We start from the raw sequence: 23,628 nt of genomic DNA, 5'->3' as shown, positions 1-23,628 counted from the left end.
CTTCCCTTCCCCCCTCCAGCTTCGGGTGCTTCTCGGCTTGTGGCTGCGTCCCTCCCGTCTCTGCCTGTCTTCACACGCACGGCCTTCTCTCCCCTGAGCCTCTGTCTCAAATCTCCCTCTCTTTTCTCTTCTAAGGCCCAAGCCGTTGGTTTTAGGGCCCTCACTGAATCCAGGATGAGCTCTTCTTGAGCGCCTTAACTAATCACATCTGCAAAGACTTCATTCCCAGATAAGGTCACGTTCACAGATATGGGGGGCTGGACGTGAACAGAATTTTGGGATCCACATTCAACCCACTACCCCTGACATGTCCACGAGGGCCAGACTGGGTCTGGTCTGTTCCCTCCACAAATGCCGGATATCCACTCCCTCACCTGACACTTCAGGTGAAGTAAGGTATTCGGTAAGGAAGGGCTGCATTCATTTATGAATTAACGTGGTAGCTTAACCATTGGCCCCAGTTGCTTCTAAACTTTGGTTCTAGGCCAAAACCCAATCCCAGTGGAGCAGAGGGAAGAAATGGAGCTGTTTGACTCGTCAGGGTCACATCCCAGCCAGGATCCTGAGAGCCCGGCTGAGGCCATCTGGTCTACCCCAACCGTCCTTGTGTTCAAAATTAAAATGCCTGCAATGAGCCTTCCCACGTGAGACAGGGCAGACAGAGCCACCCCAGGGCCCCACCTGCTCATATATCTCAGCTGCCCAGGCCGGGCTTCCTGTGGCTTCAGGTTTACAGCTCCTCCAGGACCAGACACCACTGCCAAGGGAGCCCGTTCAGTGACTGACAAATCCTAAATGCCAGCTGTCATCGCTGACACCTGCTACTTTCTGGGCCCAAGCCAAGTGCAGCCTTCTCTGTAGGCCCATCATGGGGCCACAGTTAAGGCCACTTGAGGCCCGGCCGCCTGCGGTCTTGCCTCAGGCAGGCACTGGGAGTGTCTTCAGGCCTGCCAGTGGGGCAGGGACTCTGAGGCCCTCTCTGGCAGCCAACCGGTTTCCCACCATACTCCTGCCTCGCTCCATGATTCGGCACACTCTTTGCTGCTGTGTGCATAGGGCTATTAGGGAGTGAAAAGACGGAAACATGGCACGGTCTGTACTGTGTGGCTCCCAGGAGACTTCCAACACGGGGCTGTGTCTGCCAGTGTTGATGTGGTTCTCTGTGGATACCTCCTGATTCCATGGCAGTCCAGCCCCCAGGTAGACGGGCATCTATGGACATCTCTTGCATTCCCCGAGGCAGCCAAAAGCCTGCACTCCGCCTTTGCATGAACTCGATGAGGTGGCTGCCCCTTCCTCGAGGCCCTTTCCTTCCAGCTGAGCCAAAACCACTGCAATAAACATATGGGTCTATGATGGCCACGATGTAATGGTATTCTCCGTAGTTGTACTGTGCGCAACCTGAGCAACTGTACTTGGCTGGGCTGAATGCCCACCCCCTTTACCTTCCACAGCTCCCGTTAGAGGAATCTGCCAAAGGAGGGTACACTGGGGGTACGTTAAAGTGCTCTCCTGCCCTGTTCGGAAAACACATCGGAAGAGAGCACAACGGGATTACCTTTTTTTCTCATTAACAAACACAGTTAGAATCTTACCAAGAGTAGATGTTATGGCACGTAGGGAGATTCAGAGAGAAAGGGGCGTGATGTTTACTCCCAAGAAGCCCACAGGTGATGGCTTTGAAGGTGAGAAGGGCCCCATCAGAGGCTGGGACAAGGCTGGAGGGAACCCCCGTGGAGAGATTATGTGATGGCCCCTTGTCAGGAGGGCTGGGTGGACGTGGCCGGCAAAGGGAACGTGGAACAGAAGGAAGTGAGGTACTGCGAGGACGTGGGTAAATGATAAGGCCAAGTGGAGGGCGTTTCAGGGGAGTGAAACTGAGCATATGGAGGAGACTCGGCCGTGAGGCTGGGCTGCGATTGGGGTCCAAGGCAGGGAGAAGATGCAAAGCAAGGTGGGCGTGATCACTTTGGGGTTGGGCTGTTTGCGTCCCTAGGCCCCGTCCCCAGGGACCAGGTGGTGGTGACTTCCACGTGCACAGCGCGGCGAGCAGCACGGGGACCGTGCATGTGCCGAGGTCCTGCCCCAGTGAAGTCAGATCTCGCGCGTTGGGGCTGCATCTGGAGGGCAGATCTGCTCGGGCGGGACCAGGGCTGGCCTGGGGCGGAGGTTCAGGCGGCCTCTGGTTCTCGGGGTTCGGCGCATCTCTGGCGGCAGCACACAGAAGCCACGTCTTCCGGATGCCGCGGCTGCCGTCCTGAGACGGTTTTTAGGTTCATAGAGCAGCCAAAGAGCCCCCTGGGAGACTCTCACCTGGGGAAGGCCCTGCCCTGAGGTCTGGACTGTGGGATTTCCCATTCTCGTCCCGTGCGGGTGGTCGGGCCATTCGGACAAAACTGGACATTTGCTCCTGTTTTAAGGGAATGACTCTTGTGTTGGAGTTTGCCATCGCTTCTCAAGGACTGCTACCCAGATCGTAGGTTTCTAAGAGCCCGGAACCGCCTTTCCCGTCCTGGGCGGGGCCAGCTGTGTGCAGTGGGCCCTCCACAATGCTGAGCCGCCCTGCCCTCTGGGGACCGTCCCGGAGACCTCTTCGCTCGAAACCCTGCGGTCTTCCTTCGGCCACTGCCACCCGTTTTGCACGCCTGCGTTCATGCCCATTTTGCTCCATTTCACGTGGCCCCGTGCTGGGTAACCCCAGGAAGAGGTCACTGTCTCCTGGGGGGTTCGGCACGTGGGGATGCCGACGAGGGCACCTTCCCCTGTTGTGAGGGCAGGGGCACTGCCCTCACTTGCTCTCAGAGTCCCTGCAAGGCAGGAATTACTGCTCCCACATTGCAGATAGGGAAACTGAGGCTCTGAGAAGCTAAGCTGGTGAATGCCCAGGTTGGGATTCAAACCCAGGTCTGTGTGTGAATGAAGGTGAGATGGGGTCATGACGGGCAGGGGACCGGGGGCTGTTTAGCTACTGAACTAATGCAGGAGAGAGGAATTCAAGCTGCTTTCTTCAGATCAGAGACTAAGGAGCCGGGCGTTTTCTCGGTGAGCAGGACGGCGTAGCCACACAGCACAGGGCCAAGACAGGCAGCCACGAGCAAGTCGTCAGGAACCGCCGTGAGGTTTAAGAGGGGACTCGGGAGAGGGGCTCTGCCGTTAGCCTGGGAGGGGTCCTTACAGGAGGAAGAGGGGGTTGGCACACGCCAACGATGACCCCGCTCGGGACGGTTGCTGTTCTTAACACGTGCTGCGTACCTGGGCTCAGATGGATTGCTTTGCTGACTCCTCGTGAGGTCCTCAAGGCGTGCCTTGCTATTATTCCCATTCTGCAGAGCGGGACCCTGAGGCTCTGAAGGTCAGAGTGACCTTGGGGCCAGAGCAAAGCCGGGATCTGAGCTGAGCTCTGCGTGACGCTAATGCCTTCCCTCGCCCCCCACGGTCGGTAGGGAGGGAGTCAACCAGTGGCCGGCCAGCCACACTGTCCCTAACAAGTTCCCCGGCCTGGGGGACAGCTGGAGGGTCCAGCTGAAGGTATCGGGGGTCGCCTGCCAGGCGGGCGGAGCCGACCCACGGTGAGGCCACGAGAGGGGAGAGCGGGACAGGGTCACCTTGGAGCCGGGCGGAGGCAGGCGTCGGGGGCCACATGTGTCCCCAGGGGGGCAGGCACCATCCTTCCCGAGTTTCAAGGGGCCGCTCCTGCAGGGGGACGTGCAGCTGCAAAAGGTGTGGCTTCAGCAGCCTGGCCCTTGGAGGCCTCTCGCTGGAGGAGCAGGTGGCGCGTTTGCACCTGCCCAGCCAGGGCGCCCTCAGGCTTGAGAAGTTCAGAGGTGGGGAGAAGGGGTGGTGGGGAGACAGTTGTGTCTGTATTCTGGTCGGGGAAGGCACGGGATGGAAAGGTGTACGGGCCTGGTGGAGGGTCCACTCCCCCCAGAGCCCCGCCCACCAAGCCCCTCCCCTTCCGCTCCTGTGGTTCCCGGGTCCTGGCTCCCCGCCAAGCGGCAGTTAAAGCAATGGCTCCCTGGGGCCCCCCGTACTTGGTAGGCTGAGTGAGTGCCCAGGGACCGAACCCCGGCCCAGGTTCTGAGAACACCCTGGACCGGTCATCCTGGATTGCGTGGTTCGCCTGTTGTCAAGGTGTGTGTCCCTCCCTGCGTTCCTGGAAGGCAGGGCCACGCCCACGAGTGCCTTTGTGCGGCACCTCATGCAGGGCTGGAGGGCTCAGCAGCGGGTCCGGACACCTGTGTGTCCTCTGGCTGCGTCCCCCACCTCTCGGAAGCTGCCCCGGCTCGTCCGTGCTGTGCGATGCTCTCGGCTGCTGGCCCCTGCCGGGCCACCCTACCTGGGTTGCAAGCGGGGGCCACGAGCTTCCTGCAGGAGGCGAATCCAGTGCTGGGCAAAGCTGACCTTCAGTCGTCTGGGACTTCGAGCCCGTCCCACCGTTCGCCGTCTGCATCCCCAGGCCTCCCCCTCCAAGACAGAGGCCTGCGGAATTGCTGGGGGCCCGCCCGCCGGCGCCCTTCCGCCTCACCCTGCCCTCCCACGCCAGCCCCTTAGGACCCTGGAGAAAGCCTCTCGGGGCTGCCTCCTGCCCCTCCCCTGCAGCGGCCCTGCCCGCCCCCTCCGACTTACTTCCGGGGCAGCAGGGAATCCTAGAGGGGTGCAGCCCCCGGAAGGTGGGCGGGGTGCCGGGAAGTCCACCTCGGTCCTGCACCCGGTGCCGCGGGCGGTTAATCACGTGGCGACGCGCCCGTACTCTGGATGGTGGGAGGCTCTGGCCACCGAAGCAAAGTTGGAGCTTTGGGGTTTCTTTCCTTTAAAAAAAAAGCAAAAATTCTGTGCCAAGAGGCAGCTGGTGTGGCTTTAGACTGTGTCTCCAAGGGGGAGCCTGCAGCCCCCTTTCTCCCCATCCCCACGCCAAAGGAGGCCGGGTTGTCAGTGGCTTCCGTGTCACTGGAGTGACCTGCCCCCGCCCGCCGGCCGCCCCCTCCGCCGGCCTGCGGTTTCTCCGCGCGGGATGACGCCCGGCCGCCGCCGCCGCCGCCGGTGGCATTGTGGGCTCCGCGGAAGACCGAGGGGGGCCCGCGTTCCCCCGGAGCAGAGGGAGGGGTCGCCGCGTCTCCCGGTACCTGCGGCTGCAGGGAGCACAAAGAATGTGATGTTTTTTTAAAGCCCTTCGAGAAGAAGAAAAAAAAAAGCAAAGCCTGCCGCCTCCTGTCCGCTCCGGCTGACTTCCTTGCGCCGCCCTGGATGCTGCCTCCGGCCCGGGCTCCGTAACGCGCGGCCTCCTCCGTGCCCGCGGGCCACTTACTTTCTCTGCTTTCCGCTGCCCAGAGCCAGCCCGCGCTGCCATCACCATGTATGACTCCTGCCTCCTGCTCGCTCCCGCTCTGCCTCTGCCCGGCCCCCCCCTCCGAGCCCGCCTATCCCGTTAGCCTGCCCCCCAGCTGCCTTCACTCCTCCTGCACCCGGCTTGCTTGCCTCCATGCTGCCTGGAGCCCGCGAGCTGGGGTGATTAATTGGCTATGATGATGAACGTCCCCGCTGGAGGATCGGCCACGGTGATGATGACGGGCTACAGTAATGGGCGCTATCCCCGGAATTCTCTCTACAGCGACTGCATCATCGAGGAGAAGACCGTGGTCCTGCAGAAGAAAGACAATGAGGGCTTCGGGTTTGTGCTCCGCGGGGCGAAAGGTAAGAGCAGCGGCTCCCAGCCTGGATACATCCACATGTGTGTGTGTGTGTGTGTGTGTGTGTGCACGCCTGTAGAAAAAATGTTCCCCGGCTCAAAAAGAAGCCCTTTTCCTGGGGGTACTCGGTTGCTAGACAACCATGTTCTTTAACATTCTGCCTGTTAAAACATCGGGGCTTCCTTTAGGAATATTTTTAATTTTCTGTACACAATATTGCTCGCTCTCTCCCCCCACCCCGTCCCTCCCTCCCTCCCTCCCTCCCTCTCTCCCTCCCCCCACTCTTTTTTTTTTAATTCCTGGGCTTCATCTGTGTTTCATGGTTTAGTTCAGCCTGATTGTGGCTGGCTTCGGAGCTCCTGGTCTCAGACGCCCAGAATTACCCGGTCCCGAGTTTTGGGCACCTCAGAACTGCCCCGTTCTGGGAGTGGGCCCCAGCTCCGAGTGCGGCAGGCGTGCGGGTGCCCGCCTCTAAGGTGACTTTGCAAGATGGTCCCCTCCGCCGTGGCCCAGCCGGCAGCATACGTGTCACGTGGCCTGCAGTGAGGGCTCCAGGAACGTGTTCCACGGCAGTGCACCCACTGCCAGCCCTGAACTTGGGGTCTTCCCTTTCAGAATAAAACAAAATGGCATCGCGTCCCCGTGCGAGGAGACATCTGTGCCCCGCGTGTGTGGGGAAACCGTGTGCAAGTTTGATCTCGGAGCCTCCGTGCCACGCTGGGGGTCCCGCACCTGTGCTGGCCCGGGAGGCCTCCTTCCCCGGTGGCAGCCCCACCTGCTCAAGGCCCGGGCTGCCCTGACAGCAGCTCGTCCAGAGGGAGGGAGGAGAGATACATCTGTCCCCCGTGTGTGTCCATGACTGTCTGTGTGATGTCTCCCCTCCCCCGACCGAGGCCGTCTTCCTCTTCCCACCCGCCACCCCCGGCCTCACATGGCCACCCAGGAAAGTCCACCTCTTCCCCTAGAGTTTCCCTCTGCAGCTCTGGGGCCCAGAAGCCAACACTGGCTCTGCTGAGGAGTGGGGGCCCAGCCCTCCCATGGACGCTGGCCGCACAGTGGCCACAGAGAGCCGGGCTCCCAGCAGAGAGGATTCATAAGCGGATTCCAAATCTGCAGCCACCCACTGGGTCAGCGTTCTGTTCCGTCCACGCTCCAAGTTGAATTCCCTTGGTAGCGAGTCTACGTAGATGTAAATTTGGCAAGCAGTTCAGTGTGGTGTTTCTGTAGCTCCATGTGGTTATGGGGGGAACTTTTCCATTTATAGAACTGAAAATGTTTAGTCACTGATGCTTTTAAAGAAAATGACAGGCGTGTACATACAGACATGGACAGGGGAGCACGTTATCCTGTGTTCTCAGCGCAGAGGCCAAGAGAGATGGTGGTGGCACCAAAAGGCAGTTGGCTCCGTCGCTTGAGTTGCTGTTGACCCGTGACCAGGAGTATCAGCCCCTTCCCAGGGGAGAACTGGCCTGGGCCACCCACTTCCCACGGAGATACAAGGGCCTGCTTTCTCCCAGGGTCCCGTGGGAGGCCTGGGCTACCAACTTGGAAACATCTCCCAGGCTTGTAATGCGGTATACCTTGTCTTCCCAGCGGATACGCCCATCGAAGAGTTCACGCCAACGCCAGCGTTCCCAGCCCTGCAGTACCTGGAGTCCGTGGATGAAGGTGGGGTGGCATGGCAGGCCGGACTGAGGACTGGGGACTTCTTGATTGAGGTAGGGACAGCGGTGTTCATATCCTTCTGCTTGGGGAGAGTGCCGCCTCTCGTGGGGTTGGGGTCTGTGGTCTTGGCAGCGTGGTCACTGGGCCAGATCTGGGGGCGGGCATGGAGGCTGCCGTGGACCGGGGTTGCTTGGTTATTTCCACCCACGGTGGATGCCATCTTCTGAGGACTGTGCGTTGGGCTTGTCTTTGAGGCTGTAGCTTTCTCTCTTTGGAGGCTTGAAATGTATGTAACTTGGCCGTTGGTCTTGAAGCAGGAGGTAGACGGAAGAGAAAGGTGGTTGCCGTGATGTCGGGGACACGCGTGGACGTGTGGTTGTGACTGTATGAATAGACCCAAGAGGGGCCATGGCCCGTTCTTGTGTCACGAGGGCAGGCTGGAAACCGCTGTACTCTGGCTGTTGCTCTCGTGAGGTCTGTAGCGTTGGCGGCCGAGAGTCTGTTGATTTTTAAGTCGAAGTAACTGACCGGTTGGATGGATGATGGCCTTCCAACACCAAGGAGCCTGGGCAAGGTGGGTGGCTGGAGTGGATGGTACAAAAAGGAAACTTTTAAACTCAGACGCTGGGAAAACTAGCTTTTGCTAGTAGGTGAAAGGAGGGAGAGTCCTCTTCGTTTAAAAAAATCTCACTAGACGTGAGTGCCCGGCTGCTTCAAGCCTCACCTGGAGTCGCCATGCTGGTGTGTCTGAGGTACCAAGCTGCCGGCACACTTGAGCTCCCCGCCTTTTGCACGTTTAGGTGTTACTTTCAAAGGAATGTGTTACCCTTTGGAAATATCAAGAATAAAAGACTATGTTATACCTGGAAAAAATTATTTCTAAGAGGCTTGGTGAGCTCAGATGGCCCCCGTTGGGAGTTCATGTTTCTTGCAAGAGCATTCCTTAGGGCTGACCCTCAGCCCTGTCTCATCTGCTCTGGAAATCCACCTGTAGGTGGAAAGAATGGGTGCGTGGTGTCCAGCCGGGCACTCGGTGCCTCTGCCGTGGGGCCGGCCAGACACTTGTTCGTTCTGGAAAGGAGGAGATCCAGGCCATGGCGAGATGGCGGCTTAAAGCCATTTCTCTCCACGATGCCTAACCTTCCAAGGGTGCTTTTTGAGCTGCAGTTCTACTCATGATCTCCTTGGTGTTTCTGAAGACTATTAGAGTGTTGGAAACCCGGAAGGAAAGATACTGTTGGAGGAGAGAGAGCCGTGAGACAGAAGGTGCTTTACCTTATACCAGGCATCGTGCGTCAGTCTCACTCTATGTGCTGAAAGATGTATTTAAATTACTACTGACCAATCAGAGCCTGGCTCGGATGAAGAATTGCACTCCTTTGGATTCTTGTCCACTGAAACTGTGGGATGCGTACCCAGCATGGTGGAGACTGAAACCCGCTGTGGTTTCATGAGTTAACTCGATTTGTAACCTCATGAAAATGCAGAGAGACTGGGTTGAATCATCTTCTGTAGGTTGCAGTTGTGATGTAAGTCCCCTTCCCGTGTGTGTGTGTGTGTGTGTGTGTGTGTGTGTGTGTGTGTGTGTGTGTGTGTGTGTGTGTGTGTGTGTGTGTGTGTGTGTGTGTGTATGAGAGAGAGGCAGAGACAGAGAGAGAGACTCCAGTAAGTTGCCATCGCTGTTGCTGGTTTTCGGTTTTAAATAATAAATGAGGGCTGCAGAGGCGGGAGCATCCCTGGTTGTTAGGTTCATCAGATTGTTTCCTTGATAAACTAGTCAATAAAAGAAGCGTGGGACGGCCGCAGAGCGTTTGCTGGGCCCACCCCTCTCCCAGGAAGCAGAGCTGCGCTCGGTTGGCGGACATGTCCGCAGCGCACACCTGGGCCAGGTAGAGAAGGCATGCCACCCGGTCAGATGGGTGGAAGGCTCCATGGAAATTAGGAGCGTTAAGAGTTTCTGCCCTTCTGTTTTCCAAGCACCTCCTCTGACATTGCTTCTAACCTCTGCTGTGCAAACGTATTTGCCGCTTTTATATTCTGGGCAGCCTCTGAATTCCAGGGTTCCAGGAATGACTGGCCCTGAGCTGCCTTAAGGTTATGTCTGTCTTATTATGTCTCAAATGACCTGAAGGAGATGTGGGCCCAAAACAGCCCCAGGCCCTACAAGGCTGCTCACCACGGGTCCTACTCTAATGGGGGACACAGTGGGCCGGCCGGTGTGTGTGGTGGGGGGCCCTGGGAACCTCGCTCCTCCCACTTCATTCCAAGGCTGCCTCATGGGGCTCAGAAATTCTCCTTTAGGAGCTTGGGTGTAAAGGACTATCTCCACTGAGTTGTTTTCCCAGCTGCCGGATTCCGCCACTGGAATAGTAAAATCATGTATAGCCTTACAGGTGCATGTTTTTTCCAACAGAAGATCTTTCTATGTTTTTCAGCGGAAAGCTTCAACCGTGGAGGGGTTGTTTTAGACAGACTCACAGGTCTTAGGTAGATCTTTGTTTTGACCGGAAGCCATCCTGGAGCCTGGGGTTTCCGGGCTCTTGATCAAGTGCAGGGTCCTGTTTGGAAGCTGCCCCGCGGGCGGGCCAACTGTCCACATCTCCCCACATCCCCTCCCCCCACCCTCCCGCAAGCCTTCCTTTCTCTTTGCCATTGGGAAGGAACTCATAGTGTGTCCGACTTTTACTTTCACTTTAAAAACGCGTGCTGCAGTGTGAACTCTGGGACCAAGAGGCAACTTCTGAAGTGAATGTTCACTCTTCGGAGTCTTCAGCAGCTACTGAATTTCATTTCTCCTTCTTGGACTTTGACGCACACACGCTCATCTTGCCGGCATTGACCCTGTCGAGGGTTTCCTTTGTGCGTGCCTTTCTTAGGTGCTCGCCCTCTAAAATGTGTATCTCTCTGCCTTGCCCTTGGGGAGGAGTCTGTTCTTCTGTTGTTGGTATTGTTTCTTTGTTGACCACGCCCCTCCCTCCTGCCCAAAAGCCAAAGGTCTGAATGAAGTTCTGTGGAAAAGGCTATCTTCCAGTTGGGAATTACGATGAAATAGATGGGCCCTGGGGCGCCAGCAGGTTGTCATGAAATCTCATCTCAGGGGTGGAGAAGGGGAAGTGGGCGCTCCGTGCATGGAGACACTCGAACAGGCGGCTCCGTAGACCGTGTGTGTTTACCATTTTCAGATCAGCTTGACGTGCCAGAGTCCCCCGGATGGCTGATGACACTGAAGCTTCCCCAGAGAGCCGTTAGGGGCAGCGGGAGTGGACAGGGTGGGCGGTGGGCTCTGAGTGTCCCTTTGGGGACCTGGGGGGGCGGGGAGTGATCCTCAGAGAGGTGGGCCGGGGGCAGTGACAGCCCAGAGGGAGAAGCAGGCGGGGGAGTCTGGGCAAGTTTTCTTCCTGTGCGGGTCACATTTAAGGTTGGGGCCTCCACCAGCCAAGAATGATTAAGGACCAGAAGGAAACCCAATTCAGACTGGTTTAAATAACAGTGAGACATCTCGAAGCTGAGAGGCAGTCAGCCTCAGACACAGTGTGTTGAATACTCCGTCTGCTCTTTCTTTGAGATTATCTCGGTTCAAGCTCCTCGACCACAGGAGGTGGCTCAGGAGAGACCGACCGCTTGCCGGGAGGAGTCGTCAGGAGGACGTGGATGGGGTGACAGTTTTGCATGAAGTAATTAAGGAGACTGGAGGTGGGGGTGTCATTCTGATTCCTGCAGGGACTCAACAAACTGGAGTGCCCGTCGGCCTCACCCAGTGAAAGCCGGCTGGGCGCCAGGGTAGCCTGCAGACCTTTCAAAGACACTGAGACCTGGGCTCAGCCCACACCCGCAGAATCGGAACCACGAGGCAGGAGCATCAGCGTTTCTAGGGAGCTTCGGTGACGCCGCCGGGGGTTCCGCTGGGCAGGAAGGGTGATGACCGGCTGGCCTCCTTGTTCTGGCTCTTTGAACATCTTAATTTAGCGTTCTAACAAAAACACAGAAGCAGGCACCGCGCTGGTCTCCCTGGCTTTCTTCCACAAGCCTCCCCATTTGGAAACTCGAGTTTTGTTTCTTGCGTTACTTTCGTAAACTCAAATATCCTGTATCTCAAGAATTGCTCATACTACAACTAAACCGTAAACATCTGAAGAGCAAACAACATTGACAACAAATACAACCGAAGGCCCGTGTCCTTACTCGGAGTCATCGAGGGTGTATCTGCCATGCACTGCAGTGTCTCATCCGACCCTCACAATAATCCTGTAAAATAACATCGGTATTATCCCCATTTTACAGATGAGGGGACTGAGGCACAGAGAGGTTAAATCACTTGCCCACAGTCATGCAGCAGGGGAGCTGGGATTCCAACCCCGGCTGTCTGAGTCAATAACACCACAGCTCAGAGACGCTAGGAGATGTTTTGATGGGCCGGATGTGTACATGGGCACAGAGTAAGAAGAAACACGGGCAACGAGAGGCCAGTTCTTATTTTCAAATTAGCAAACACTTTTTTGATGACTATGCCTGTCGCTGGTGACAGCACTCCTAGGTTGCCACGTGAAAGGATAAATTGCCGTAAACCTTTTAGAAATTGGCGGGGCAGGTATATGATGAGAGCCATAAAGCTGAACCGGGAATTTTACATCGAGGAGCCCATCCCCCACCCTCAGGGAATGATCTGAAAAACAGGCAGAGATCACAGTGCGGCGAAAAGAAAAGGGTGGAGGTAGAGGGGGATGGTGAAGGGGACACCATGCATCTGTTGTGGATTTATAAGAAAGCATTAAAAATTATGCTTGCAAGAAGTTCTCACTACCAACAGGAAACGGTTACCTCATAATAGGTGAAGAGGACAGAATTAAAGTTATCTGCACAATAGCCTCTAAATGATACCACCTCCCCCCAGTATAAGCATAGGAAAAAAGGAGAGAAAGTATTAACCCCTGGGTGATGGGATCCTGTGTGGTCATTTTCTCTTTTGCAGACTTCTAATTCTCAGATTTTCTAGAAAGACAGTATTAACTTTTGACAGGGATTCAGTTCACAAATGGAAAATTATTCCTTAGAAGAAGCCATCTCAGGCAGACGGGCGATGTCTCAGCCTCCGTGGCCACAAGGAGTTACTGTTTGCTTTCACAGGTCAACAGCACTGTGGTGGGCGTTAATTATTCTCCTGGGGCCAGCACGCCCCAACCTGATGCAGTACGGGAGACTCCCATGGTTTTTGTGATTGTTTTCTTAGTCCTGAAGTGGCCAATCTCGTTTTGTGTTAATTTCCCTAAATAGGTTTTCCCTTGCAATTAAAGCAGGCAGCAATATCCTTCCTCCTAGGAAAGTGATGCTTGAGTTTGCTAATTACTTTTTCCTCGTATTAAATACTTGCACTAAAGATGGCCTGGAACTGTTTTATAATCTCAGTTTGCATTGAAGTGAGGACGCTGAGGGATGCCCTGGTGTTTTCCTTAGAGACCGTTTGAGTACCTTATAAAACGTGTGTCAGGCTGCTGCTTGGGAACCGGGACTTGGAAAATGTAACACAGATCCTAGCTGCACGTTTGCCCAAACCATTACTTTCAACCCAGCTGGAGGTATGAACAGTTGTTACAACCTGGTGACAACCGGTCAGCCTCCCCAGCTTGAAAGTTAAGTACTACACGAAGGAGAGTAAATAGTAAAGTCCAGGTGATTCCTGATCGGTGGTTATGCACATCATCAGTCAGCACACGCTTCCTGGGTCTCAACATTCCCATCAGCAAATTGGGTGGTTGTGTGAATTAAGGCACCGGAGATGAACTTCAGTCCCTTGGCGTATCCGCGGACGATTGGTTCCAGGACCCACCGCAGATGCCGAAATCCATAAATGCTCAGTGTCATAGTCAGCCCTCTGTATCCGAGGATTCAGTATCCACAGGTGTGGAACCTGCAGATACGGAGGGCCAACTATATAGTTATTGAAAAAATACGGACATGAGTGGATCCAGACAGTTCAAACACGTGTTGTTCAAGGGTCCGTTGTATGTGCCACCCGAGCTCTAGGCACGCGAGCTGCTGTTAGCCCCTGTCTTGTTGGCTAGGAGATCATGCAGGGCTAGCGGTGCTGGGCATAGCATCCCATCAGTATTTGTTGTTGATCATCATCTTGTCCTTCATCATCATTAATGGTGCCTGACTCAGGAGATGAAACCAATGATGATTAGCTGAACCAATAATAATGATAAGTTACACATAGAGGACATGGTTGCCAAGGGGGAGGCAGGGAGGGGGAAAGGAAGGATGGGGAGTTCGGGATTAGCAGATGCAAGCTAGGATATATAGGATGGATAAATAACAGGGTCCTACTGTATAGTACAGGGAACTATATTTAATATCTTGTGATAAACCATAATGGAAAAGAATCTGAGAAAGAATGTCTATATACCTATAACCAAACCACTTTACTGCACAGCGGAAATTAACACAACACTGTAAATCAATTATACTTCAATTAAAAGATAATAAGTCATAATGTTATAATAATGACAGGTGATGGTTACCACTGTCGTTTCCAGCATGTAGCTGTTACAGAGCACACCCGCCACGGGCCAAGCACATACAGTCGGGCACTTCCAGCCAGGAGCGCTCTGGCTGTAGCTTCGTGGTGCCTCTCTGTGGAGGGGACATCAGCTAATGCGGGCACCCACCCCGCCCCACCCCAAGCCCCGGATATCCTTGGCAGGCACTGCCTCCGGATTTGGCTTGAACCTCTTATCCCCCGGCACTCACTGCGTTGCTCAATCCTGTTTTGGCACGAGTCTGGCTTTAGGTAATCTTGGAACTCCTGTTCGTGATTCTCATTTTACCCTCTAGCAACAAATCCCGGAGACGAGGCCAGAGCCCTTTGCGGTCTCCCCGGTGCCAGCATTCCTTCTCAGCCGCGCCACACCGCTCACTTTCTCTGTCTGGCCTTCCAGGGTATCGTGAGAGCCTTTGTCACATGTCCTGCTGGTGGCCTGTGTGGCTGATCTAGGAACTCTACCCACCGCCCTCCCCCGCAGAATTCCTAGTATCTTATTTAAGTCATTTTAAATGGGCATTTAATTCAATAACTAAGCTAAAGAGCGGGTGGCAGATGTTGGCAGGAAGCTATAGGGCGACTGGCGAATCCTTGACCTTGAATCATGTTGATACTTTGGTGGTCAAGTTTTGTCAGTTTCATGTTAAAAGACAAGTAGGTTCCAGTGGCTGTCCCGGGTCCCTCCAAACGTGAACTGTCTCCGTTCTGAAGCTCTGCGGCTTCTTGCTGTGCTGGTTTTGGAAAAGACCTGGGCCCCCTGGCTAGCTTCCCACTCCAGCCCCCTGCTCCTGGGCTGCCAGCACCTGAGCTACTGTAGGAGGGGAGGCTGTGGCCATCGTGACCTGCCTCTCTATCACCTGGCCGAGCCTTTGCTAAGGTCTAAGCTTCCTGCTCTCTTCTCAGTGATGGTTGAAGAACATTCCTTTAGTAGCAAAAAAAAGTCAGCACAGAGGAGTTCGGCTAATTTTGTTGTTTTTGCCTTCAGAATATGTCAGTGCCCAGGGCAAACGGCTGTCATTAAAGTCTTTGCCCTCCAAGGCTCCCACCACCGGGGTCTTTGCTGTCCGAGGCCATGGCACTGGGGTCTTTGCTCTCTGAGGCTTTAAAGAGGGCACTGCTCTTGGGCAGCCCCTGGAAGGCTGGGAGGCTGGTCCCCGTTCCCGCACGTAGACATAGCTCCTCCTGTACCTAGAGAATAGTTCACTTTGTCCTCCATACTGACTGAGAACAGGTGGTCCAGGCTGAGGAGTAGCCCAGAATCCTGCTGAGAAGGTGGATGCGGGTGGCGTAGCGATTGCAGATGTGAATTCTTGGCTCGTTCATTTTGGGGTTCTAATTTGAAGTATCAGTGATTTCAATTTCAGGCTAAAAAAAGATTCAGAGTCACTTCAGGGGACCACGGCTGCTGTGCTCAAGGCTCCGCGGGACTGGCAGATGGCAGTGTGCTGGGTTGGATAGGGACAGAAAGGAGCCACGGTCAAGGGCACAGGCTGTGCCGTGTGATCTGGGTTTGAATCCAGGCTCTGTCACTTCTTCACTGTGTGAACTTGGGCAAATCTTTCATCTCTTGGCCTCAGTTTCTTAAACTAGATAAAAATGTGTGTGACGCATGCAGTTCCTGGCAGAGAGAGCTCTCGACCATTGGTGGTACTTGTATAAGTCATTTTTGCAACTTCATTCATTCACTCCCGCAGCACACACTGGGTGCCCACCAGGTGCTGGGCTGGCGTGCTGTTGGGAGAGAAGGCATGAATCAGACACAGTTCCTCGAGGAACTCACAGTCTGGAAGGAGGGCAAAAAGGAGGGTATGGTGAAGGCCCCAATTTAAACCAGGAAAAGGTCTTCATGAAAGAGGTGGTGTTGGCTCAGTGCTTTGATAAGTCGGTGGGGTTTCTACAGGCAGAAAACTAAAGAGGAAGGGGTCCAGAGAAAGCTCAGGGGGTCAGGAACATTCAGGGGGGTTTGGAGAGTGGTCAGGTGTTGTAGAGCTGAGAGGCTGGTCCAGGGAGGGCCTGGAATGTCAGCTTAAGTAGGTGCAACTATGTATGGCTGGTCAGTGACAGGGAGCAACAGAAGGAAGGGGGGGGGGGGGGTGGGGGCATGACTGGACCTGTCCAAGGTACTGAATCTCTGTGGCGCGTGGAGTCTCTGCAGGGTTCAGACCTGTCCACGGTGCTGAAATCTATCCAGGGGTCAGACCTCTCCAGGGTGCTGAACCTGAGAGCCGAGAGGACGGAGCCTGCCATCAGGAGGAGCCTGGTGCAAGGGCTCAGCACTTCCCCTCCCGCATTCCCTTCTCCTCCCATCTCTGCGTCCTGTGTCCTTGGCCTTCCTGGACACAGCAGCTTATGATTCAGTGAGTGTGCTTGTCTGCTTGGTGGAGACATCTCTTCCGTGAGGAGGGGTGAAGGGATCACTGCGGTTAAGCATCTGTGCCGTCCTGTGCTCTAAGCCAGCCTGAAGTCTCCGCTCACACATCACCTTCTCAGGGAGGGCTTCCCAGCCTCCCTCTGGTTGCCCCCGACACTAATGCTTCCTCCGGGTGCTTCCTCAGCTGTCCAAATCTTCTCGTGTGTTGGGCGGTTGACTTATGTTTGTCTCCTTCCCAAGAACGCCTGCTCCCTCTGGGCTGGACAGTTTGCTGACCTGGTCTCTACTGTGTGTCTAGTACCCAGCACAGTGCCTGTTACATAAAAGAGTCCCCAAGACACGTACAACGGTGGACACTCCCGGGAAGTAGGTGTTTCATGCTCATTTTGCGAGAGATTATGTAGCCTGCCAGGACCCCGCAGGGAGATCTGAATCAGGTGACTCCCAAGCCTGGGTCTGGTTGATACCCTGGGTAAATCCTGGGTCACTGAAATGTAATCTTATAATGATCTTCCTCAACCCAGGAAGGATGCTGTATATCCAGCCCCAGTGTACACAGGGTGAGGTTTGCAGAAGGCATGGTGAGCTGAGATCCCCACATAGGAAGCTTCTGGTTCAGTCTTCTCCGGTGGGCCTCTTGATTCGCCTGTAAGGAGCCCTCCTGGGTCTTTTCCACCTGCCCTCCCTCCCTCCCTTCCGACCACTCACCCACCTCCCAGTGAGCTCTGCAGGCCCTCGTTAGCATTGATTTGTCTCTGTCTGCACTTCCCTTTTGTGGGGAGTTTCATGATACAGTGGTTAGGTTGGCAGATGAACGGAAGGAAGGCCTTGTGCTAAATGCCCTGTAGGATCTTTTAATTGATGGAGTTTGTCAGTCTTGGGCATGAGGGGGTGTGTGTGTGTGTGTTTGTGTGCCAAAAATAAATAGAGTGGAAATAAGAAGGAGCGGGGAGGGGGTCATGGAAGACCACAGTTACCGTCTGATGCTGCAAAATCCTGGGGATGGTCTCCTTGCTTTTGTGCCATGAGACCAACCACCCGCTGGCCAGTTTTCCACTTCCCTCTCCCCGGGGCCTTCGGTTTCATATGGCAAGGTTTTCAGTGCGCATCCTCTGTGCTCGGCCCTCCATGGGCAGGGCTCGGGGTCCTGGAGATGAAAGAGGCCATCTCTGACTTGAGGGGCCAAGTGTGTGGGGAGAGGGAGGCCTTGAAACTTGGCTGGGGTGCAAAGGGAGGAACGGGTTATTTGGGCAGGTGCAGGAGATGGCAGATCAGCCTTGACCTTGGCCCTCTCTCCCTGGTCTCCCAAGTGTGTGTCATACCCCCTCCCACCCCCAGCACTTGCCCACACTGCTGCCTCCCCCTCTCTCCCCTCTTTCCCTCCTTCTCTCACACTCGCTCTCTCACCGTTACCCCTCTTCCGCCTCCCCCTCCTCCAGCAGGGTAACTCCAGCTCGCTCTCAGATCTCTGCCCGGTGGACCCTCCTCCGGGAAGCCTCCCCAACATTCCCCATGACACCTGCTCGCTGTCAGCGCCTGTCACTGACCCTGCCTGGCCTGGAAGCTCCACGAGCTAAGGAGCCATCCAGAGCTGAGCACGTGGCAGGCACTCGGTCAGTATCTGTGAACTGATGGAAGGCACAGCCTGGATGAAGGCTCAGAGGCAGGAACGCGTGGGAATGTGTGGGGAATGTCGGGAGGTCCAGGACGGACAAAGGAGACGGGACCTGCAGACCAGGGAAGGCCTTGAGGACCGAGCTGAGCGGTGGGGCCTCACTCAGTCACTGGAAGCAAGCATTTTAGCGGGGAAGTCCATGGCCTGTGGGTCACCGAGCTGGGGCCTTGTAAAGAAAGGGGGTGGAGGCAGAGAGGCCAGATTAGAGGCTGCTGCCCTTGAGAAGCAGGTTAGGGCAGGACTTAAAAGCACAGTCCCAGGAGGCAGCCCACCTGGGTCCAAATCCAACTCCTCTACCTATGTGCTGTGTGGCCTTAGGTAAGCCACACAACCCTTCTGTGCCTCAGTTTCCTCATCTGCACAAAAGACTCATAGTATACACAAGAGGAGCCATTACTGTTGTCATTGCTGTTGCTGTTAGCGCATGGGAGGGATACAGAGCCTTCCCGACCAGGCCAGGCCCCCCACCCCCCAGGCAGGGTCTCACTGCCCGGGAACCTCTCCCCATGGAACCCACCATTGTGAGGTCAGGTGTGAGCCCCAGGACCCCCAGTGTCCAGCACGGGTCCTGGAGAGCTGGGGTTGGGGCTGAGAGAAGGAAGGCAGGAGGGCAGTGCTCTGCCCGTGAGCTGACCAGAAACCAGCTGCCTTTTGTGGCCACCCGTGGCTGCAGGCTGCTGGGAGCTCAGTGGCGTGGCTCCTGGTACAATGACTTGAGTTTCTAGATTTCTCCCCAGCAAGGATGCTGGACTGAACATCCCATCCCCACCCCCCACCCCCCGCCCATTCCTACCGTGTCTCCAGCATCGGCTACCAGTGCTAACACACATGCCTAAGCATTCCGCGTGTACTGATTCGTTTAGGCATCATCAGAAGCCTGTGAGGTGGGTTCTCACACTGTCCCCGTTTCTCAAATGAGGAAGCTGAGGCACAGAAAGGTCCAATTAGCAGGTTCAGAGTCACAGAGCTCCTACAAGCTCTACCAGCTGGGTTTCCAAGGAGGTCTGGGCCCAGCGCCATGTTCTGACCACGTAACACTCCTGCCTCTCAGACGTTCACACTGTCACCCAAGCGAAAGGTCGGGTAATGCCACCAGGAGACAGGGTTACTGTAGCGAGGTTTATCTTGGGTTTTTATTTCTTTACGTGTGTCTGTTAGAGATAACGTTTTGTCACATGTGTATACACATGTACTTTTCTCCCTGTGTATATCTTTTTTTATTGTGGCGAAATGCGCATACCTGAGAATTTATTATTTAATCATTTTTAAACATGCAGTCGAGCAGCATTTAATACCTTCACAATGTTGTGCAACCGTCACCTCTGTCTAGTTCCAGAAGATTTTCATCACCCCAGAAAGACAGCCCCTGGGCTTCCCTGGTGGCGCAGTGGTTGAGAGTCCGCCTGCCGATGCAGGGGACGCGGGTTCGTGCCCTGGTCCGGGAGGATCCCACGTGCCGCGGAGCGGCTGGGCCCGTGAGCCATGGCCGCTGAGCCTGCGCGTCTGGAGCCTGTGCTCCGCAGCGGGAGAGGCCACAACGGTGAGAGGCCCGCGTACCGCAAAAAAAAAAAAAAAAAAAAAAGAACAGCCCCATAGCCATTTAGCAGACACTCCCCATCCCCCCACCTCCCTCAGCCTCAGGCTACTGCCAGTGTGCTTTCTGTCTCTATTGACTTGCCTGTTCTGGACTTTTCATGTACGTGGAATCCTACAGCACATGACCTTTTCGCCTAGAATGTTTCCAAGGTCCATCCGTGTTGTAGCCTGTGTCAGTGCTCCTCCTCCTATGGCCAGATAACCTCCCATTGGTGGTTGAACCACGCTTCGTGTATCCATTCATCGGTGTTTGGGTTGTCTTTACCTTTTGGCTATCTGTGAATGATACTGCTGTGAACAGAAGTGGACAAGTATTTGTTTGAGTCCCTGTTTTCAGCTTTTGGGGGGTATGTACCTAGGAGTGGGCTTGCTGGGTCATAGGGTAACTCTCTGTTTATCTAAACTGCTGACCCAGCCTTGGGTTGAATCAACAGCTGTTCAGTGAGCACTTAGTAAGTAGCCCTCTCGATGCTGGGCCTGGTGGAAGAAGCCTAGGAGCAGAGGAAGGGGAGCCAGCCCAGCCCATTGGAGCCAGAGCTCAAACCCACTGGCGACATCACTGCTGGACGGCGTATGCTGACTGCAAACAGCATAAACAACAGTGAGGACAAGACAAAGGGAGATGCTTGAATTTCCTGAGCACTTCCTGTGTGCCCGGCCTCATTTCTGGGATTTCGCGTGCTGAACCCACTTAACGCTCAGCTGAGTTTGGGTACTCCTATCAGCAACTTTTTCTGCACAGGGAGGCTGGAGCACAGAGAGGAAGACTCGCTTGCCTACAGACACACAGCGCGTGAGTGGTAGGGCCGGGCTGTGGCCCAGGCAGGCGGCTGCTTCAGAGCCCACATCGTGAACATCTCTACCACACGGCCTGGAATAGGGAACGGAGTAAAGGGCCTGGCCAGGGAGGGACCGTGGTGGGCTGGAGGGTCGGGGAAGGCTTCCTGGGGTGCGGGATAGTAGCAGAACCGACTTCCCAGGAGAGCGTGGGATGGGAGATCCACACAGAGCGTCTTCCCAGCATCCACAACACAACTGACCAAGGGGCAGGGCCTTGAGAGATGGGGGCCCGGGGGACAGTGGGGTAGGGACATCTCCCAGGGCTGCTTGGCACCCAGGCTGGTCAGGGGAGGCAGGACATGCCTCAAAGGGCTGCATCTTCCCCGGGCGGGTAGTGTTCATCTAGAAGGCATGTAAACCTGTTGCCCCTGGATTTACAGAGGCTGAGGCTGGAGATGGTAGAACCGAGGAGGACCAGGGGCCAGAGGGACCATAGCAGGGGCGGCAAGAAGGACTATGGGACAGGTTGTGAGGACGGGCATATGCCTGGTTCTGGGTGGCCGATCATCTTGGAGGTCATGGGTGGGTCACCTGCCAAGAGGGCCAGAGGTGGGGGGAATAGGAGAGCCTAGAAAAGGGACACCTTAGATGAAGGAGGCGTGGGTTACAGCGTCCAAGGGGGCAGTGGGGACAGCAGGGTCAAGAGCAGGAAGGGCCGGTTTCAGCTTTAAGTGATAGATGTTCACCCAAATAACAGGGTTCACGGCCACTCAGTCAGAATATGCTTCTGCTGCTGGTGGTCAGCTGTGTGCAGGACACGCCAGTGTCTCATTTCACACTCCTCCCAGCACCAGGAGCTCAGTTCTGCTGATGGTCCCATGTTGCAGGTGAGGAAGTTGAGGCTCAGAAAGGTCACGTGATGCGCCCAGACTCACACAGCTCTCATGGTGGGGCTCGCTTGACCCTGGAGCTCGGACTCGAGGGCTGCAGTGTCCCCTGTCATATTTTTCCAGGTGGATCCTACTGCCCAGCCTGGAGGCCCAACTGGAGATTATGAAATAGTTCAGGTCTTGAGGGGAGGCACTGACTAAGCGGATTGAAAGTCCATGGAAGGTGAAGGTCATAACTCATTAGAGGACCCCTGGGGAGCTTCCTGGAGGAGGTGAAGGGACCTGCCTTAAAGCATCAAGGGAAGTTGGTTAAGGATGGGAGCAAAGCAAGAGTGCCCCGTCTCCTCTGTTCTCGCCAATGTGTGTTATTCCAGAACTTTCTCTACAACTGACACGCCTCAATCCAAACTGGCTCGGCATGCAGAGGGAATTTACTGGGTTGAGGAACTGAAAATCCCAGAGACGTTGGCTTCAGGCTCAGCTGGATCCAGGTGCTCAGGGATGTTCCCAGGGTCTTACCCCCTCTCTCTGTTTTCCTCTGTGTTGGCTTCACTCTCCGGTGGGTTCTCCCCATGAAGGTGGCAGATGTGGTTTCCAGCAGCTGCAGGTTCTCATCCTGTCCATTGAAGAACCCCAGCAGAAAGAGAGCATCTCATTGGCCTGCTTTGGGTCACATGTCCATCCCTGAGCCTGTGATTGGCTAAGCCACTGGAAGATGCTGATTGCCCAAGTTGGATCACATGCCCTCCCCTAGGCCTTGGGCTGGGTCAGCCCCCTTGGCCACAAGGACTGAGAGTCGGGGTGGGTGGGCTCGCAGAGGAAGGTAGAGTTTCAGGTGTGAGAAAGAGGAAGATGAACCGCTGGGTGGGCAGATTCAGCAGAGTTTGAAACTCATTTTAGGCATGGACTGAACATGTGGGATCCAGTGTGTGTCTGGGTTACATATCTACAGACTTACTTTGAGCAGCTGTTATGTAGGGCCAGGCCTAGTGGCTGGGGAAATCAGAAATGAATCAGACCCAGTCCTTCTTCCCAAAGACCACGGAGTTAGACTCTCCCCCAAGCCTCATGCCCAAGAGGAAGGCATCCATCATACATCAGTATTTCCTCCGCCAGTATTTTCAAAGGGAGGGAAGGAGTGAAAACTTGAACTGGAAAACAGGAGGAGTCGAGAGAGGACAGAAGCTCCTGGCTGTCCCCAGCAGAGCTGAGAGGGGGCAGCCCTGGGGGCCACGCATATTGGGAGAGATAAGCTGTGGCCACACTGTGCATTAATTTTGAGGGTGGGGGGCCTGGTTGGGCACCTTCGCTTGGGCCGGGGGCAAACTTGCGATAAGTGAGTGTCTCAGTCAGCTCAGGCTGCTGTAAAAATTACTATCTCGACAGGGCAGCTTAAACAGTAGACATCTATTTCCCATGTTTCTTTTCTTTCTGGAGACTGGGGAGGCCAAGACCAAGGTGTCGACTGATTCAGTTCCTGGTGAGGCCTCTCTTCCTGGCTTGCAGACGGCTGTCTTCTTGCTTTGTCCCCACTTACTTAGTAGAGAGGGAAAGAGAGCACCTCTCTGGCATCTCTTCTTGTAAAGGAACTAATCCCATCATGGGGGCTGCACCCCCATCTAACCCTAATCACCTCCTAAATGCCCCACAAATACCATCACATTGGGAGTTAGGGCTTCAAGATAAAGATTTGGGGATAACACACATTCAGTCCACAAGAGCATGCTTGGGAAATGAGCTCCCGGGGCCTTTGACCTGCTGTGCGGGGCGAGGCCACGTCTGATGGACAATCTTTCCAGCCTGAGACTCAGTCAGTTACACCGAACGGCCTCCCTTAGGGAGGCATGGTAACCAGGGAGACCAGAAACGCTACCGTCTCGGCCCCAGGCCTCAACGTGCGAGTTGCTGAGGTCCACACGGGGCTGGAACGCTCTGTCCTTGTCTCATAAGGGAGGTGACAGTAGTGCCATTTGCACCCTAGGCTCTGGGGGCTTGGTCAGCACGACGACCTTGCGAGGGAGGGGATGGGTCAGAACTCGAACCCAAGTCTGGGCTCCGGGTCGGTGGTTCTTGACCACCATATGGTCTTCTCCTGGGAAGGTGGCCCTGAGGGCTGGCAGGGAGCCTGGCCGCCTGCACTGGGTCCCGGGCGTGCTTCGAGACGGGGGCGTGTCAGTCTCTGAGCGCGAGGTGACTCACTCAGCCCAGGGGCTGGTGGCAGGCACACGCGTCATGACCTTGTCGTTAGGCAGCAGTCCAGCCCCTGCAGCGCCCGAGTGAGCCTGTACCGATTGGTTCCCATCCTCGTGTCTGGCCCGGCCCCCCGGTACCAGGAAGAAATTGTGTTTGTTGTCCGTTAATTTTCCAGGAGTGCTTTTTAATGAGCCTTCTGGATGGAATTGCCTGTTTTGGTTTCATTTGGAGGT

General features: G+C 55.4%; 1 protein-coding gene across 4 annotated transcripts in view; it reads left to right on the top strand.

Annotated features, from left to right (window-relative positions):
* Window positions 1-23,628, top strand: part of SHANK2 (SH3 and multiple ankyrin repeat domains 2) — a gene marked incomplete at its 5' end in the record, with an annotated part of 546,538 nt that overhangs the window by 387,663 nt on the left and 135,247 nt on the right. For 3 of the 4 annotated variants that reach the window (XM_082845188.1, XM_082845187.1, XM_082845190.1), the window contains 2 exons: window positions 5,609-5,691; window positions 7,281-7,405. In XM_082845188.1, the coding sequence (XP_082701314.1) occupies window positions 5,609-5,691; window positions 7,281-7,405 (208 nt within the window). Of the gene's footprint in view, window positions 1-5,519; window positions 5,692-7,280; window positions 7,406-23,628 lie in introns of those variants that run through there. The other variant, XM_082845189.1, reaches the window with a different exon arrangement.

The sequence above is a fragment of the Leucopleurus acutus genome (genome assembly GCF_964270905.1).
Source record: "Leucopleurus acutus genome assembly, chromosome: 8".
NCBI classification, from domain to species: domain Eukaryota; kingdom Metazoa; phylum Chordata; class Mammalia; order Artiodactyla; family Delphinidae; genus Leucopleurus; species Leucopleurus acutus.
Note: the sequence above shows the minus strand (reverse complement) of the source record. Positions and strands in the feature narration are given on the sequence as shown.